Genomic DNA, 17625 nt, shown 5'->3' with positions numbered 1-17625 from the left:
TATATATATATATTAGTATATAAACAATTTAACAGGTTTAAAACAATTTTTAATTTTTTGGTGTTATTACAAAAATTGTACTGAAAAGGCTTACGTTTAATTGCATCAATCTCTATGTTGCAACTAAATATATTGTTTATATTTGCTTTAACGTTTTATAAAACCAGGATTGATTTAATTGTTTGTATTTTACATTTTCTAGGGGTTCTACTCATAAAAATGATGTAATAGAGTTCTGCACTCAAAGAATTAAAGTAGTAAAAGAAAAAGAAGATATAGTAGACAGAGATTCCTATGTTTTGCTATGGGAGTTAATGGTTCTTTTATTAAGGCAAAATGGAGTGAGTTAAAGTTTTTCTGGTTTTATGCAATTATTCATGCTCTTTCTCTCTCTTTAAGCTATAAATGTCTCTCTAAGCTTGAATATTTAAGCTAAGCTTACAAAATTTTGTGCAATTATTGCATATAATAACTGAAATAATTTGTACAAGTTACAAATTTATTGCTACATTGTTTGGCATAAGGTATGCTAAAACTCTGTTTTCCATTTGTAATTTATTGTCAGTCCCTCAAACTTTTAAATTTCATTAATAAGTATGAGAAATCGCATCATTTAACCACTTCTGAAGTTAAGAAATTATTCTTTAAGTATTTCTCGAGAAATGGGAAAAAAATTTATTAGTATATAAGTGTTTCCATTATTTTGTCCACCTCCTGTATAATGATAATACAGCAAACAGATTTTAAACAAAATAACAAATTTTATTGTGGCAAGTTCAGAAAACATAACGAATATAAGTGCAAATGCTCTTTTTTAAGAAAATAAAGTAGTATTGTTTAAAAAAAAATTTAAGTGATCCTAAATTTTGTGGTACTTTAAAACAACTTAAGTGTGTGTATGTGGAACTATTCATGTATTATACAGTATTAAATACATAACTCTTGAGGGGGGTTGCTGTCAAGAAATGTCCCTATGTCACAATCTAAAAAGTAAATTTTAAATAAAAAATTTAGAAATATGTATATTGAACTATAATGTAGAAGCCTTGTGCTCTGTATGCTCTTGTATAAAACCGGTCTCTATCTCTTTTTTTTTTCAAAATTATTGATTTAAAAGTATGAATATTATAAAATATTTATAATTGATCTAAAATGAATTTATTGTTGAGCATTATTCAATATTTTGAATTTAAAAGATTTAAGGCAATTGTACCATAATTTACTGTAGTAATTGCATATAATATTCTTTATGTAGGCTTACCTTACTTGTGAAAAATTCTATTACTTTCTTTGCAATAAGTGACCTTTTTTTAAAAGATTTTCCTTCATTGTAGTCTGTTGCTGGCAGTGATATTGCTGAACTTTTGCTGAAAGATCATGAAATTTTGCGTCCTACCCCTGTTCCATTGAAACATCCATTAGACGCAGCATTAGGTGAACAACATTCCCCTGCAGATGTTAATGATTCTTCCAGCCAATCTCATGCTGGTGATACATCTTCTCCAGATGAAGGAATAGTTGTATTGCACGACAGAACTATTTTAAATAATTCTCGATCTGTAGATGTTGATAAAATCACACGGAAATTCCAAGAATTCCTACTGTTTGGACATAAAAAGGTAAATGACTTTCCAATTTGGAAATCGGTAGAGTAATTCTTCAAAGAAATATCCATATCTTAACAGTTATGACAGACAGCTCGTAATTTTTCATAAAAAATTAACTTACTGATTGATTTGTCACAATGCATTTATAAATGCAGCTAAAATAATAATTTAGTTATGCATTGTTATAAAAAAATTTTATACTTAAAATTGAGTTTTNTGCAGTAATGGAGGTTGAGTTTTTTTTTTTTTTTTTTTAAGCCTGTAGCCAAATTTCTTCAGACTGTTCTGTCTAATAATGACATTAATTTTAAACTGATTGCTTATTCTTTCAAATTCTGATTTATATGATATATTATTTTAGGATGCTTTAGAATGGGCCATGAAACATGGTTTGTGGGGTCATGCCTTATTTCTTGCCTCTAAAATGGATGTTAGGACATATGCGAATGTCATGACACGATTTGCTAATTCTCTAGCCTTAAATGACCCTCTTCAAACCTTATATCAATTGATGTCTGGTAGACAACCTTTAGCTGTCACTGTAAGTTTCTTTTGTTATTTTCTTTAAATTAATTATTCTGTAATTTTTTTAGGTATAAAAATTACCAGTAGTAGTTTTTTTTATAGTATGATTGATACAATATATAGTGGTATCTTTATCCAGTGGTGAGTTACGGTGTTACAAAATCAAGCAACAGCATTTTTTCTATCTGGAACGCCTGCTTTTCACTTATTAAACTGTTGTTTTTGGAAGCGTTGAAACCTTATTTTTAATATTATCGTATTTAATAAGTTTAAATTTTTTTTACTATACTCACTTATAGTTTTGGTTACCAAAAAACATTTCAAACTTTATCTGTTAACATTTTACAAATTATTTGTATTTCTCATGAAAGTAAAATATTGAAGAATAAAATTTTTTATGTCCTTAATTTCATGCGCTATTGTAAATAAATCAAATCAATTATTTGTTGCTCCATTGTACGACTACTCATAATTTAAGACATTCAATGTATATTAATGCAATTTAATAACAGTATGCAATTTAAAATGTTACGTAGATGCAAAAGCTTGTGTGTACTTTTTGCATAGACAGTAATAAAAAAGGTTTTTAATGAAAATGTCTGGAAACAAATAGACAGCATTCTATATGTTTTGCTGGTATAATATATAAATTATGTAATTTAGAATTACTATTTATTGTTGATTAAAGTCATTTATACTATTAAAGCCTAAAAAGTGAAAAATTTAATAGTCTTTTCTTTATATATGGTAACTGTCAGTCTTAATTCTATTTTAAATTAAGTGAGTTTGAACTCCACTCAAGAATGACAGCCTTTGTAGAATTCCTACTTCCACAATCTCAGTAATTTTTTCTTCAATTTTATTTGCTGATTTTTTCTTTCGTCTTTTTATTGCCCAATGTAGTTTTTTTTTTTTTTTTTTGTCAGAGTAAGTTTTTATTTCGATTTTATCAAAATGTAGCTTTGTTTTACTCTTATGCAATTAGAACTGTAAATAATTATACCATAATACAAACTTTTAAATAATAATTATATATTTAATTATCCCTTAGGCTCTCATTATGGTATGTAGTTTATTTTAAAAACATAATTTTTTTTGGTTTTCAATCTTTTGAGTTCTTATTTAAGCTTAAAAGGTAAACTAACATACAATTATTGTTCTTATTTAGAATGCTGCAGATAAAAAATGGGGAGATTGGCGACCACATTTGGCAATGATTTTATCAAATCCCTCATCGCATCCAGAAGTTGATTCTAGAAGCATTACTACACTTGGTGATACACTAGGTATATTTTTTACTTTAATGTTTTACAGTTAACATGTCACCTCTAATGAAATCTATCTAATAATTATTTATTAAAACTGCTTTCATTCTAAAATACTTATCCTTATTAAAATCATTATTTAAAATTTGAACAAAAAAGACATTAGGGTTTGTAAATTCATATTTGATGGAAAAAATAAAAACTTTATTGAAATCTGACAAATTACAATAGAAGACGGATGTAATAAACATCAAAACAGGTTCAGTTGAAGGTTGAAATTTGAAGATGTTACCTATAATTTCTTTTCAACTCCTCTCTGTTTACTCAGACAATCATACCTGACTTGTTATATATTACATTCTCCTTCTCGTACTGCGCTTTATTAGCGTATATTAATTTGTTCATTTTATTACATACTTTTTGTTTTTATTTTTAATAAGAATTTTAAAAACGCAAGTTAACAGGGTGTGTAGCGTTTGTAAAAAGTACTTAAAGGTGCTTTTTGGGGGATTTCGTTTTTAAAAGCTTTTAAAGGTGCTTTTTTCAGCTGGCGTTTCTAAAAAGTGCTTTTTTTCACGTATAATTTTTTTTTCCTTCAGTGATATCTGGCGGATCCCCTGAATTTCACGAAAAATCGGGTGTTTGCTACGTAATCATTCACACGGATTTGTACCCACGTTATGACTTGCGTACCCACGTTAGACTTGCGCATGCGCGCACACTCAAACTGAAACCCGAGTGGTCAAATTCGGATAGAGTCAGATCCTTATTAAATGTTTTTCTTTTTAATTTATTTTAATTTTATTCTTGTTTATTTTATTGTACTTCTAACACTTTTTTGATGTAGGGGGTAAGGGTACTTTTGTTCTGAGTTCAGAGTCAAGTTGAATTCACTCGGTGATGTGGGAAAGTACTGATTGTTTCGATTTACGTCCATTTCTTTTTGGGTTTTTTTTTTAATGCTAAAACTGTTCATAAAAAGTTTTTGTTTTTCAATAATATTATTGATTCAATGTGAATTTTTTGAGTGCTTGAAATTTTTTGTCAAGTGCTTGAAAAGTTTTTAAAAAGTGCTTATTTTTGATTCAAAGATTTGGCTACGCACCCTGGTTAAGGATGGCCTTCACCGAGCATCCTGCTTATGTATATTTATTTGCATATCTTTTGTACTTTATAAAGCTGAAAAGTTATTTGACTGCTGTTGGACTAAAAAAAAAAAAATTTTTTTTTTTACTGATTGTCTGTAAAAAAAATTTTTTTTGAAAGTATTTTTTTTTTTTAAATAAATGTTTGTTATATTTATATTTTTAATATAAATATAGCAAACTATCTTATCTATTTATCTACAATTTTCATCTATAATTATATTTTTAATTTACTAATTGTAGTCTGTAAAAAAATAGTTAAAGTTTTTTTTTGTTTTAAATGTTTGCTGCTATATTGACACACAAATAAAAATGATCTCAAAAGTTCAAAACACTGTGAATATATATGTTTTGGATATGTGTGAAACCTTTTCGTTTTATGCTTGATTGACAGTGTCAGCTAGGTGAAAAAGGATGTAATGTGTTGTGATTGCAGAAATATCATGTAAATAGTTTTTAATATGCCTTACCTAAATGCTCGACTAAATTTGAGGAAAACCATGCCATATTTTAAGAACTGTCAAATTAAATTATAATAATGCAACATGTTAAGCATAACTTGAATAATGCTGATCAAATATTATCTTTTGATTACTATTAATGTCTTTCACAAAATATTAGACCTTTGATCAGAATTGAAAACTAGGGGGTTTGGCCTCTCTTTCTTTATTTAAAATTCAAAAGGTTTATTGTGCGATAATGTCAGAATTTGTTTTTGTTTAAATGATTTGTTAACTTTATCTATTGAAAGACTAATTGTTATTGGAAACATTTTTTTAAAGCAAAAAAAAAAGTTAAACAGTTACTTGGGAAGTTTTCATTTTTATTTTTTTGGAAATGTAGGGGGTGGGATAATCAATTAGTAAACTGGAATAAATAAACAAAAACTTTGGAATTTATGACTTTGAACTATGAATGACTTAAGGAATTCGGCATTATTTCAATTCCAAATACTTATAGATGGCTTACCTCGTTTTTTCCCTCATGGTTCTTCAATTTGCTGAATGATCTTTTCTGATAGTTAAAATGTATAAGAAATATCCAATAATCAAGGTGGCTAAATGGTTAATATGAAAATTATTTAAGTAGAACATGCACAGATAAACAAATATTTTCAACTAGAGATGGTAGAATGTAGATGGCAGCTGACTGGCATTATCAGACAGTTCTCTTCTCTGTGACACTGATTACGCTGAACAGGAAAGAACATGAATATTAATAAGCATAATAAAGTGTCAATGTGCTATATTATTTGGAGATCACATCAAACAGCATAGATTATATATAATGGTGTTTACCTATGTTTGCTTTTTTTTTTTTTTGACTAGATAAAGAGAAATTAATTTATTTCAGTACCAAGACTTAAAAGCATTTTATATATATTTTTCATATGCATTGCTGTAAAGAAATTAAAAATCATAATTTTTATGACTACTTGGTTTTGACTTAATTTCTATTTATTTTTTTAATTTTATGAAATAATTGCTTTATCTACCTTTATTTCTTCTTCAGTTAGTAAAGGATGTCTTTGTGCTGCTCACTTTTGCTACATAATGGCTCAAGTAGAATTTGGAACCTTTGAACAAAAAAATAGCAAGCTTGTTTTGCTCACAGCTGATCACATGTAAGATTTTTGTATTTACTTTTTAAATTAGTTATTTAGTCTTAAAAGTATTTTCATGTTTTGAAAGGCAAATGTATGTTTTAGCAATTTTTTACAAATTATACACAAATCTTTTTTCAGAAACTTAAATTTAATTTTATTGTAGGTTATCGTTTGAAGAATTTGCTAGTAATGAAGCCATACAATGTACTGAAATTTATGAATATGCTCAAAGTTTGGCAAATCCTAGTTTTGTGTTACCTCATCTACAGGTAATGCTATGGGCTAAACTACTTTTACAAATAAATAACTAAAACTATTGAGTTTCTTTAGTTACCTTTTTTTTTATTTTTAGTTCTACAAATTTTTGTATGCTTTGCGCCTTGTTGAACATGGACTTATTGAGGAGGTTAGTTTCATTAAAATTTTGAATACACGCTTTTTCATTATTGTTTTTTACTAAATATATTTGTTTTATTTCATTATTTAGGCTCTTCATTATTGTGAAATTATATCCTACAAGCTTCAAGCTCACCCACACATGTTTCAGTATGACTTTATTTCAGAAGTATTTAAGGTATTCATTTATTTATTTTTTTGTTATTAACTAAAATATCTGCTTATATATTGAAATAAAAGTTTATGATTTTTTAATAAATTTTTTTTATTAGCTGTCCCTCATACAATTTTCAGTTTTAATAATTTTATGAATTTTTAAGATATAATAAAAAACTTTGAAAGAAAACATTAGAATCCATCCATTAAATAAAATAAAATATTATATCAATTCCATCTTAAAAACAGTGGAAATATATTTCAAAATAGCAAAAAATTTTGGATTAAAGTAAAAGTGTTTTACCATGACTTGTTCTTGCACTGATTAACGTTCTTCAATCTCAATTAACATTTGTAATCCAATACTTGCCTTACATTACTGTTTATTAATTTTCAAAGATCTGCATTGTTTTAAAATTTTTCCAACTAAAGAGAATAAAAAATATCCTTAATGATGGAAACTTTAAAAGTTTAATATTTCCTTACAAATTTTTGTATTTTAGAAGTTTGATATTAACTTATAATTATTTGTATTTAATAAGAATCAATAACAACCTAGTCAATTATAATCTATCTAGAGTGCTTACATTTCTACTGGAGCCACGTAACTAAGAAAATCATAAATTTGTTATTTTTTTGATGATTACTTGATTTCATCTTAACTTTATTGCTGGTGACTAATTATTAATTTAAATTATTATCATATTCCTTGCTAGAATATTAACATTTTGACTGGATAATAATATATGTTTCAATAGTTTTCTGATTACTACAAGTAGAATTTTTTGCTAAAAGTAATTTATTGTAAATTAGTTTATAGACCTACTGATGACTAGCTCATGCTACAATCTAAGCTCTGTGCCTGATGAATTTGTTTCTTTTACATTTGTTTCTTGAAAGTTAACGGCAAACTTTATCTTCCTTTTATTGCCAGTCAAAGCTTTGACCACCTTCCGTTAGAGAATAAAAAGAAGAAATCAGTGAATTTAAATACAATTTTAAGAACTACATCTTTTAAGTAAATTAAAAAGGGGAAACCAACTTTGTTTGTCTCGCCTATAAATAAAAATGCAAGGCATATAACTTCCGTGATAAACTTAATTTAACACTCGAAAATCCACTCCTAGAGTTTTTGATATGACAAAAACTAAGTTATTTTCTCTTTAATGGAGTATGCTTATGAAGCATTGTTTTTTAAAAAAATTATTGTTTATGTTAATGAAATTTTTATTTCAGTTAGCAACTCAGTTAAAGTATCATGACCCACATTTCTTGAGAGGTCAAGGAGAATTTGAAGACCAAGACGATCCCGACTGGTTAAAGAATTTAACTGCCTTAATACAAAATTTCAATGTAAGTTAGTTAAAAAAAAATTTCCTACTAATCTGAACTAAGGAAGTAGGTTGAATTATTCTAAATATTTTTCAGAATATATCATCTACTCCTGTTGACAGTTTTACAAATTCTTATGTTGAGCCACAATCTGAAGCTAATCAAAACTTCAATGCTGATCTTCAACAGTTTGTACCTCCGGCCGATCAAAGTAATTGTTTTTTGTTATTAGCGCTAACAGTTTCTGACTGAAAGATTTAATGGAAGACGATGTTAAGGATGTTTAAGTAAATTTCTAAGATTTTGCTTTAGAATATATAGAAATATCAAACTGTTTCCTGTTATATTAAGTAGTCTCAGTGGTCAAAAGTAGCATATTACAAGTATGGAAACTGCTGTGCTTGCTACTTTATTTCGTAGTTTGTAATGTAGTTTGCTACTTCTTTTTTTTTTAAAAAAAAGTAGTGTAGTAAGTTATGCGATACAAAGAAACAGTAGCTTAGAGCAATGTCTGGCAACTATTTTTTTGATGGGTACAAATCGTTGCATGTATGTCATTATACACAATGAAAATGCTCCTGCAGCTGAGCATTAACAGAATTTACGTCTTTAGAATCATGTTTAACTATTTAAAACTATTTATTAAGAATAATAGATGATTTTTCACTTTGGTCACCCTTTCACATGCGAAGGTGCAACCGTGAAACATTGATTTTATTTCAAATGAAGGGAACATATTTTTGATGTACTTAATTCCATAGAAGAAGAAAAAAATGAGCATTAAACACTTGAGAGAATTGCAAAGATATGATAATTTTTATCGTTTCTCAAATTAAATATTTGCTGTCGAGAGTTGAAGATAAAAAGCTAAATGAATAAATTGAAGAGAAAAAAATTTTAGATTAATAAAGGAGCTCATATAAACATGAATAAGTATCTCTTAATAATTCCTCATGTTTGATATAAACTTTATTCAAGCAACAACAATTTTTCATTCAAAACTTCAATTTTTTGTTCAAAACCATTTTGGACATAGGTGTAAACAAAGAAGTTCTCCAACAAAGTTTGTATCCTTAAAGAAATGAAGCAGTTGCTACATTTCAGAAGTAGTTCATTGACACTGCATTTCAAAAAGAGGAATTGTAGTTTGTCTACATTTGTAACAAAGTAATTGTTGCAGCAAGCTACAAAAATAACAGTTTTTCCAAACACTCAGTTGTCTAACTTTATTATTGTGAGTCCTGTTTTAACGAGATGAAAACTCCCGTGTATTAAATGGTGACCGGTGCCCATTAAATCTGTCAGGGTGCGAAGTCCCCCAAGTTCCCATAACAAATCAATACCTCTGGGTACTGATTCAGGTGTTCCCTTGTCTTTTACATAGTGAGCTCCCTTGTCACAATTTTGATAATAGTGAACATGAAATAGGGATTCTTCTCACAGAATAAAGTAAAATGAATAAAAAATGCTTTAATATAATGCTTTTACTGCTCAACAAAGTGTTGCTTTTGCCAATGTTATGTATTTAGCATTACAAGTATCCCGTATCTAATTAATCCCTTATTAAAGGCACAAAACTCTCACATTTTCTTCATAAGTGGAAATAAAAAAGCAGCATTTTGTAGTGCATTTTTTAAATTTAAATTTCAGTTTTGATAATTTTAACACTCTAGTTTACCTTCCTTCTTGTTCTAATAAATTAGACTGAATTTTTAAAATGTTGCTTAACGTGTTCTTCCATTAAGCACTTATTTATTTTCCTAATTACAGTAGTTTATAGTATATAGGTAAAACTACTTAACTATGGTAATTGGTATATTTCAGATATACCTAACTATGGTAATTGGTATATTTCAGATTTACATCAGTCTCAAAATATCACAAACTCTGGAGTTCAAAGTGATACTAGTAGCTCACATACTCATCTAAATTATTACCAGCCAAACAATTGGAGTCAGCAGAATAACAACATTGTAAATTCAAGTTATGCTGCAAGTAGTAAGTTCCAAATTCACAATATTTCTTGTTAATTGATTTATCATTTTGTTGGGTACTCTTGTTGTATTTTAGCTGTCTATCTATGAACTTAGTTTAAGGTGAAACCTGTGTATATTTCTGTAATACAAACTGGTTTGTGTGTTCTAGTTATTAGTAAATATAAGCATACAAAATTAACTATTTACTCGTTGAAATGTAATACTATTTTCTAATTTAGATTCGATTGTTGCTCCAATCCTTAGAAGTTGATTATCTTCCTTTTTAAATGAAATTCTTCCTTTTAAAGATTTAATTCCTGTTCATCTGATTTCTGTTTAGATCAGATTAAAAAGTATGTAGGAGTGGAAATTATTCATAAATTGAGAAAAAATCTATTGGAAAGGCAACTTTTGTTGCTGACATGTGCATGCCTGTTTTAACAGCTGAATTTTTTTTTAAAAAAAGGACTTTGCTTTTTTTATGTATTTTATTAACTAAAAAAAAATTTTAAATATTGAATTCTGTTGAATGGTATTGTTTGAGTTTAAATTTAATCGTAAGAGCGTTAAAAGTTTTGTAGAATCTGAGAAAATGTATTGAATAATAAAAAAAGGAAATTTATTTAATAAAAAAAAATTAAGGAATATTTTTTTTATTTTATCAGATAAAAAAATATTTTTAAGTATTGAATTCTGTTACATGGTATTATTTATGAGTTTAAATTTAATTATAAAAGCATGAAGAGTTGTAAATTAAATTGTGGTCTAAGGCTTTTATTATTTTTCATTTAAGTCTTTATAAAATCATTGATAGTGCTTATTTTTAGTTTGAAAACTTTATTGCAAACCTTGAATTCAAAAAGAAAATGTAAAAATTGTTGCACCTCTTGCTTATTGTGTGTTATTAGTTAAAAATATTTTTTTAGTTTCAATTTTTTTAATCTTAGAAAATAAGTAGTTCTTTGGATACCTATTTAGTTTTCATAATTGATTTTGATTTAATTCATAACACATGTTTTTATTTGGACTATACATAATGTGTTCTAGGTGCAATTGATAATACAGGTTACTACAATCAAAGTGATGTTATGAGCAGCCAAGGAAGCTTTCGTCGAGAAAATAGTATTCCAAGTCACGAAGAGAATGAAACTACGGATGTTCCTTCATCTCCGGTTACTCAAACTCCTCCCTTTGATTATTACTCTGGGGCTACTCAACAGGTACTTTATTTTACTAAAAAAATTTTTATTTGAGTACTAAAGTAAGTTTTTGGTACCAAACCTACAGACTTTGTCCCAGGGTTGCTACAACCTATTTATTAACAAAGGGGAAGGGCAACTTTGCACCAGAACAAATATTTTTCCAGAATTTTTTACATTCTGCTCCAAAAGATGAATTTGAGGGAATGTGTTCTAGTTAGTGATCTTCCTTTTCGCTGCTTTCCTCGTATTCTTGAAAATGTTATTTTTGCTGTGAACTCATGTGTAAATAAATTATCCGGCTATCTAATACAAAGACTATTTTTACAGTGTCATTGTTGGCCATATTTTTTATAAGTATTATTATTATCTAACATCCTTAAGAAACAATGAAAAATAAATAAATATGACAACCGAATCTGACATCTCAGGGGGTACCAACTCCAGAAGCAATAAAAGCTAAACCTTTTCTATGGAGAGAGCATGACAAATGTCTAAATTGCTCTTTCTGTACCCCAAAGTTGGATCTAAGATCTTCCTCAGTATATTTCTTTGAAAAATTAGCAGGTCCTTTTCAGCTTGAGTATTCAGCTTTCACTTTTAAGTCAATTTTGATTTGGTTACCTTATCTTTGCTCTAATCAATTTTGATTTAAATTGATTGATTTGATTTCAGTTTTCAAAGCCTACACAAAAATTTCCTATTCAACTTATTGTGATTACTAGAGCCCGGATTTTGATGACCTAAAAAATCTCAACTAATGCCCTTAAAAAGTGCAAAAAATGCTCTTAAAAAGGGCAAAAAATGGCCTCAAAAATGCAAAAATTGCGCAAAAAATGCCTTAAATAAAGTAAAAATATTGAATTAAAAAAATGTTTTGCTCTTTAAAATTATTATGAGTCATTTAAAAAATATAAAGCAATGCAATACTTGTTCTACGTTCATTAAAGTTTGAAAAATATGTTTTATATCCTAAAATAACAAAAAAAGGAAAATATATTGACACCAAAATATTTTTATTTTGTATAGAAACTTTAATGGATATAACAACTTCCATCTCATAATATTACTAAATATCAGAATTACATTGGATTATTAAATGTTTTTTGATAATTTGAAATGTAAACGAGCGTCTCTTGTCTGAAAGTAAATATTTATACCTGGAGAAGCTTCTTTCAACGTCTACTGATGTTATTGGTGCCTACTTGAAAAAGACGGTCTTACTTACTGACAATTCTTCTTCAATTTGAAAAGATGTTGCTTCACCTGTTAATTCCTATAGATTTTCTTCATTGTTTGGAAGCCAGTGTAATAATGAAAATTGATAAAAAATAATAAAAATTGTAAAAAATTAACAGAAAACTTTAAAAAATGCATTAAAATGCAAAATACGCCCCAAAATTTCAAGAAAAATGCCCTATAAATCTAAAAAAAATGCAAATGTCATCAAAATCCGGGCCTTAGTGATTACCCTCTATTACACTCTAAATGAGGCTTAGCATAATATGACTGCTCTCAAATAATCTAATTAAAATTTGAATCCAGACAGGATCAGAACTTTTTTTGCTTCTTAGGTCGTTGGATTTTGGGAAAGAGTGCTGCTATCTGGAAAAGAAATCGTCTGTCACTTCCCTCATTGAAAAATAAATAAATTTTAAAAAAATGTTATCTATTGGTTTCTTACGGAATTTTTTCTCCCCGAAAACTAACACAATTTGTTGTACGTGAAATGTTGAGTTACATAGTTTTAATAAATTTTAATGCAGTTTAAAAAGGGAACATTTAAAAAAAAAAAGGTTAAGTTTTTGATACAAGTTTGATTTAAAAGGTATACTTTTTATATTATCCGAAGATTTCGAATAGGTTCAAACCCATTTCCTTTGAATTTTCAAGGTTTTATTAAATTTAAAATTTCAAAACAATAGGTAAATGCATAATAATTTTTCATGAAGTACTTGTTTATATCAATTTCCTAAATAATATTGCTATTTATTATGTTACTGATTAGTACAATTTATCATATTATTTTTATAAATATCCCTTGCTGTGATTTGCAAAAATGAATTTTGGTGGTTGTTTTATTAATGTAAATACTACTGTGCAACATAGCAATTAAATATTTTAAAGTAACTTTTCCCTTCAGTAAATTTCAAAAAAATGTAACTGAATTTGTAATTAATTATTTGAGTTAAAACAAATCTCACATAGTTTGCATCTAGTATATTTAATTTTTAGAAGCTGTTAATTTGACATTTAAATAATTTTTTATATTCTTTTTGTATGGTGCAGCATCCTGATTTTAGTTAAGATTGCCTGCAAATCAAGAATAGATAAATAAAAATGCATAATTTGTTTATTTCAAATTGAAATAGCATTTTTCGGATGCTCATAAGTTGAGTTATTATTGGTAAATAATTTAAAATTTTGAACAAATGATACACAAATTACAAATTGTTTTTGCCTACTATTTTCTTTAACTAAGCTATTTAATATTTTAAAGTAATTATTTTGTTTAAGTTTTATATATTTTATAGTTTATTATAAAAAATTTTAGTGTGTATTGACTTACTTTTAGGAGAAAAAATCCTACTATCAGACAAGTTGTAATTTTCTATGGAAACAGGTTGTTTCATTTTTATGACAGCTTTGATGGAAAGCAAATTCTTTTATTTGACGAATAAACCAACAAAAAAGAATGTTTTACGCAGCATACTATTACTTTGCTTTATAATCTTTAACCACATTCAGTTTGATTTCATATATCTGTTTGCTCAAATCCGACCATTATGCTTTTCTTCACACCTGTCATGAATTAAAATAACCCATTTTATTACAGGGTGCGTAGCGTTTTTAAAAAGTGCTTATTTTTGTTTTTTGAAAGCCCTTAAAGGTGCTTTTTTATTGGGTGTTTTTAAAAAGTGCTTAATTTTTCCTTTACCTTGTTGATTTTCGCCTCGTATTATGCACTAAGACACTGTTCATTTTGTTCTATTCGACGTTTTCGCAATTAATTCAACCCCAATCTATTTTGGCATACCGTCGTTCCTTAGTGTATAAAACGCCATTCGTTTTATTATTCAAAATTTCATGATTTTTGACAATTGACAAAAACTTTGCCAAAAGTTTTTTTTTTTACATGACGGTTAAATCCGGATAAAACCGTCAATTGTCAAAAACTTGCCAACCCTGCCTAATTATATTTTTTTTATAAGTGCTTAAAAATATTTTTGAGTGCTTGAAAAGTCTTAAAAGGTGCTTATTTTTTGTTGAAAAATTTGGCTATGCACCCTGTATTAGCAAGCAACGCTTAAATGTCTGATAGCTGAGAGTTTTCTCATGACAATAACTTATTTCATAATGTGTGTTAATTCATTTTATGCATCATTTCAAAAATATTAGTTTGGAAGTAAAAAAATAATACACATGTTTTTAAACATATAAATTAATAATAATTAAAATTTCTCTTGAAAAAGGCAAAGAATATCTAATTAGGTAAATATTTAAAAATATCTAAATAATAAGAGTGTAAAGACTTAAAATTCAGTGATTACTTAATATGTATTTTTGTATGTTAAGCATTCATAAGTAAAATAAAATGTTATATTATTAATTGATGTCATCTGTACCAGCAGATAATATAACTGTTATATAACAGTATCTTTTAGTTGCGAATATATAAAAGGAGTACATAAAACTGCTTTTGTTGCATTAACGAGCATAGAATAGAATCTGCTGTGTGCATTATTTTAATTTCCTTGGCAAAGTAGTGTTTACATTTTATATTTCAGTTGTTTTGCTGGCATTTTTAATTTTTTATGCATGCCTCCAAATGAACATTTTAGAATTATTTTGTTTGGGTATTAATAAGTTACTTCTCTAAATTATTCTGTGCTTTATTTCTTGTTATTAGATGACCATCCTTTTTTTTTCCTGAACCAAGGATAACTATTTAAATTATTTGTTGCTTATTAACTTATTTAAAAAGTAAACGGGACATACTTTTATTCAAAAAGCAAAAGGTTTTGCTCACCAAATGTTTCTGCTTACATAATCCTTATTTATGTGTCACTAAAAACCCTAAAAATGAATTAAGATTTGAAAAATTAAAAAAGAAAAGAAAAATGGGAGATGATAAAAACGCATGGTTTATTGCAATGAGAGATTTGTTTTCATTAGGTTTATGAACAGATGATACTGCTAACAAAAGAAAACTATACAATAATTCCTTAAAAATAGCCTCCATTTGCAGCAGCATCGTAGCACATATTGAGAACCAAATAGAAGATACCAGTGCAAATCAGAGATGAAATATAGATTGNGTGAGCAATTTGAATGTATGTTACTTTTAATTATATTTTCTTGCTATTAGTCTCTACAATGCAATGCTTTGAATAGCGAGTTGAACTTGCTGCTTTCTATGATGAAATTTTAGATTCTAATCACGGCCAAATCTAATGGCTGAAGCGCACTAGCGCAATTTGCAGGAAAAAAGAGAGCTTTTACATTTCCCAAAATAATTAGTATCGATGGGTGCGATGGACATTGGTCGATGAATAGCAAAATTTTTATTTTTTCCCTCTTCATAACATTGTCAAGTTTTTTCAGTCATCTAGTAAAAATCACGGTCGTCATCCAAGCATTCTTGTTGGCACCCTTTTCTGTATCACTCATGTTGGCAAATTCCGCCCTTTTTTAAAATACACAAGAAAAAATAAAAAATTAAGTAAACGTGAACAAAATCTAAAAACCGACGTATAACTGTGCGTCGTATAAACGATATATTTTTACATTAAAATGAATAGGAATGATTTGGGACCACACTAAAACGTCGTATAAATGTAAACGTCGTATAAGTGATCGTCGTATAAACGATGCTCCACTGTATATATATGCTATATATATAATTTAGTTTTTCAGGCAGTACCTCCATCTATTGATGACTTTTGTAACTAATTTTGAAACTGAATAATAAAATAGTTTTCCTAGAACACAAACCACACATTTTTATCTCCCTTAATTTTTCTTCAATTTTTTGTCAAACTGTCGGTGGTTTTGGGCTTTCATCTATTTTGAAATTTTAAAAAAAATTAACTTTAATTTAAAACATTTTGTCTACTGTAATGTTTAAATTCTTGTTGAAAAAAACATCAATGATTGTTAGCATATTAATTTTTTTTTCACTTTTTAAAATCTTCTTATCATTTTAATTTATTACTCCAAATAAATGTGCAATTTCCAGAAACTGAAATACCTTCAAAAGATTTTTTGTTTGAAACGAATTGACATATCAAACCTTTATGTAAATAGTGAATATATTTTAATTATAAATTAAATAAATATTTCTAGTTAGGCGTATTTTAAAAAAGTTTGGCCTTGAAGGACTGTGAGTGCCCTAATAAAGATTTACAGAGCCTAGCAAGAACATCTTACATTCATAAAAATAGTGAGAAACATTGATCTGTCAAATAAAAGTTACCATATTTATTAATGCTATCAAGCCTATATTTATTAATGCTATCAATAAGTTGCTTATTTTGAAAACAGCATGAATGTTGCTTTTTTTAATTTTATTTTTTATCTATTTATTTATGTCTTATTTACTTCATTAATTTGATTTTCAAATTCCACTCATTTTTAAAGTGTACTCAATTTTGGCATTTTTCGGAGATTTTTAATTTACGTGTATATTTTAATTATTTTTTATCGATTTTTAGGTATTTTGGTAACGTTAATTTTAACTGTATTACTTTTCATATATTTTGATGTAAATTGTCCTTACTGTAATGATATAATTACTTAGTTTCATTAACATTTTCCAGAACATAGATTAACTTGTGCTAAGAAATTGGATCATTATCCGTACCCTTCTGTGATTTGGTTATGTATTTACGATAGTATGTAGACTTCAAATTACGGAAAAACCACACTCATAAATTTTTCATCTCTTTCTTCTGAATTAGTGCTTCATAAAAAATCTGTTGTTCATTTTATTACCCTTACGACATGACTATCTTTAATTTAAAAAAAGAATGTTGTGATGCTAAAAAGTCCAAATCATTTTTGCATGGCTTTATGTGTTTTTCTTTTGCATATTAAGCTTTTGGTGCTTCTTGCTTAGTGATATGGTAAATATCTTGCTTCATACTAGTATTGCATGCAATCAGTTAAACCTCTTTTAGTTACATTCAAACTTAGTCAAATAATTCTAATTGAATAAGAAAATTTCCAAAGTATTAAGTGAAAGACAAAGAAGAAAGAAATGATAGGATTGGAATAAATAAGATTATCTCTATCGGTAAGACAAACTGTTTCATTTCTACTCCTATTGCTTATTTCATTCTTTAAATTACTAATATAATAGCTTCTTTTAATAATTTAAAAAATAAATCCACCATTAGTTGTTTGCCTGCATGCACAT

General features: G+C 27.4%; 1 protein-coding gene across 1 annotated transcript in view; it reads left to right on the top strand.

The window, feature by feature from the left end:
- The window catches only part of LOC107436652 (protein transport protein Sec16A), a 54032-nt gene that overhangs the window by 22874 nt on the left and 13533 nt on the right, over positions 1-17625 (top strand). Inside the window, exons 17-28 of the mRNA XM_071181844.1 lie at positions 203-341; positions 1335-1619; positions 1969-2148; positions 3301-3418; positions 6055-6166; positions 6312-6417; positions 6501-6554; positions 6636-6722; positions 7937-8053; positions 8129-8243; positions 9890-10030; positions 11056-11228. Of these exons, the coding sequence (XP_071037945.1) occupies positions 203-341; positions 1335-1619; positions 1969-2148; positions 3301-3418; positions 6055-6166; positions 6312-6417; positions 6501-6554; positions 6636-6722; positions 7937-8053; positions 8129-8243; positions 9890-10030; positions 11056-11228 (1627 nt within the window). The remainder of the gene's footprint in view (positions 1-202; positions 342-1334; positions 1620-1968; positions 2149-3300; positions 3419-6054; positions 6167-6311; positions 6418-6500; positions 6555-6635; positions 6723-7936; positions 8054-8128; positions 8244-9889; positions 10031-11055; positions 11229-17625) is intronic.

This window comes from Parasteatoda tepidariorum, chromosome 6 (assembly GCF_043381705.1).
Source record: "Parasteatoda tepidariorum isolate YZ-2023 chromosome 6, CAS_Ptep_4.0, whole genome shotgun sequence".
Taxonomy (NCBI): Eukaryota; Metazoa; Arthropoda; class Arachnida; order Araneae; family Theridiidae; genus Parasteatoda; species Parasteatoda tepidariorum.
The sequence above is the reverse complement of the archived record's forward strand: the minus strand, read 5'-3'. Positions and strand labels throughout refer to the sequence as shown.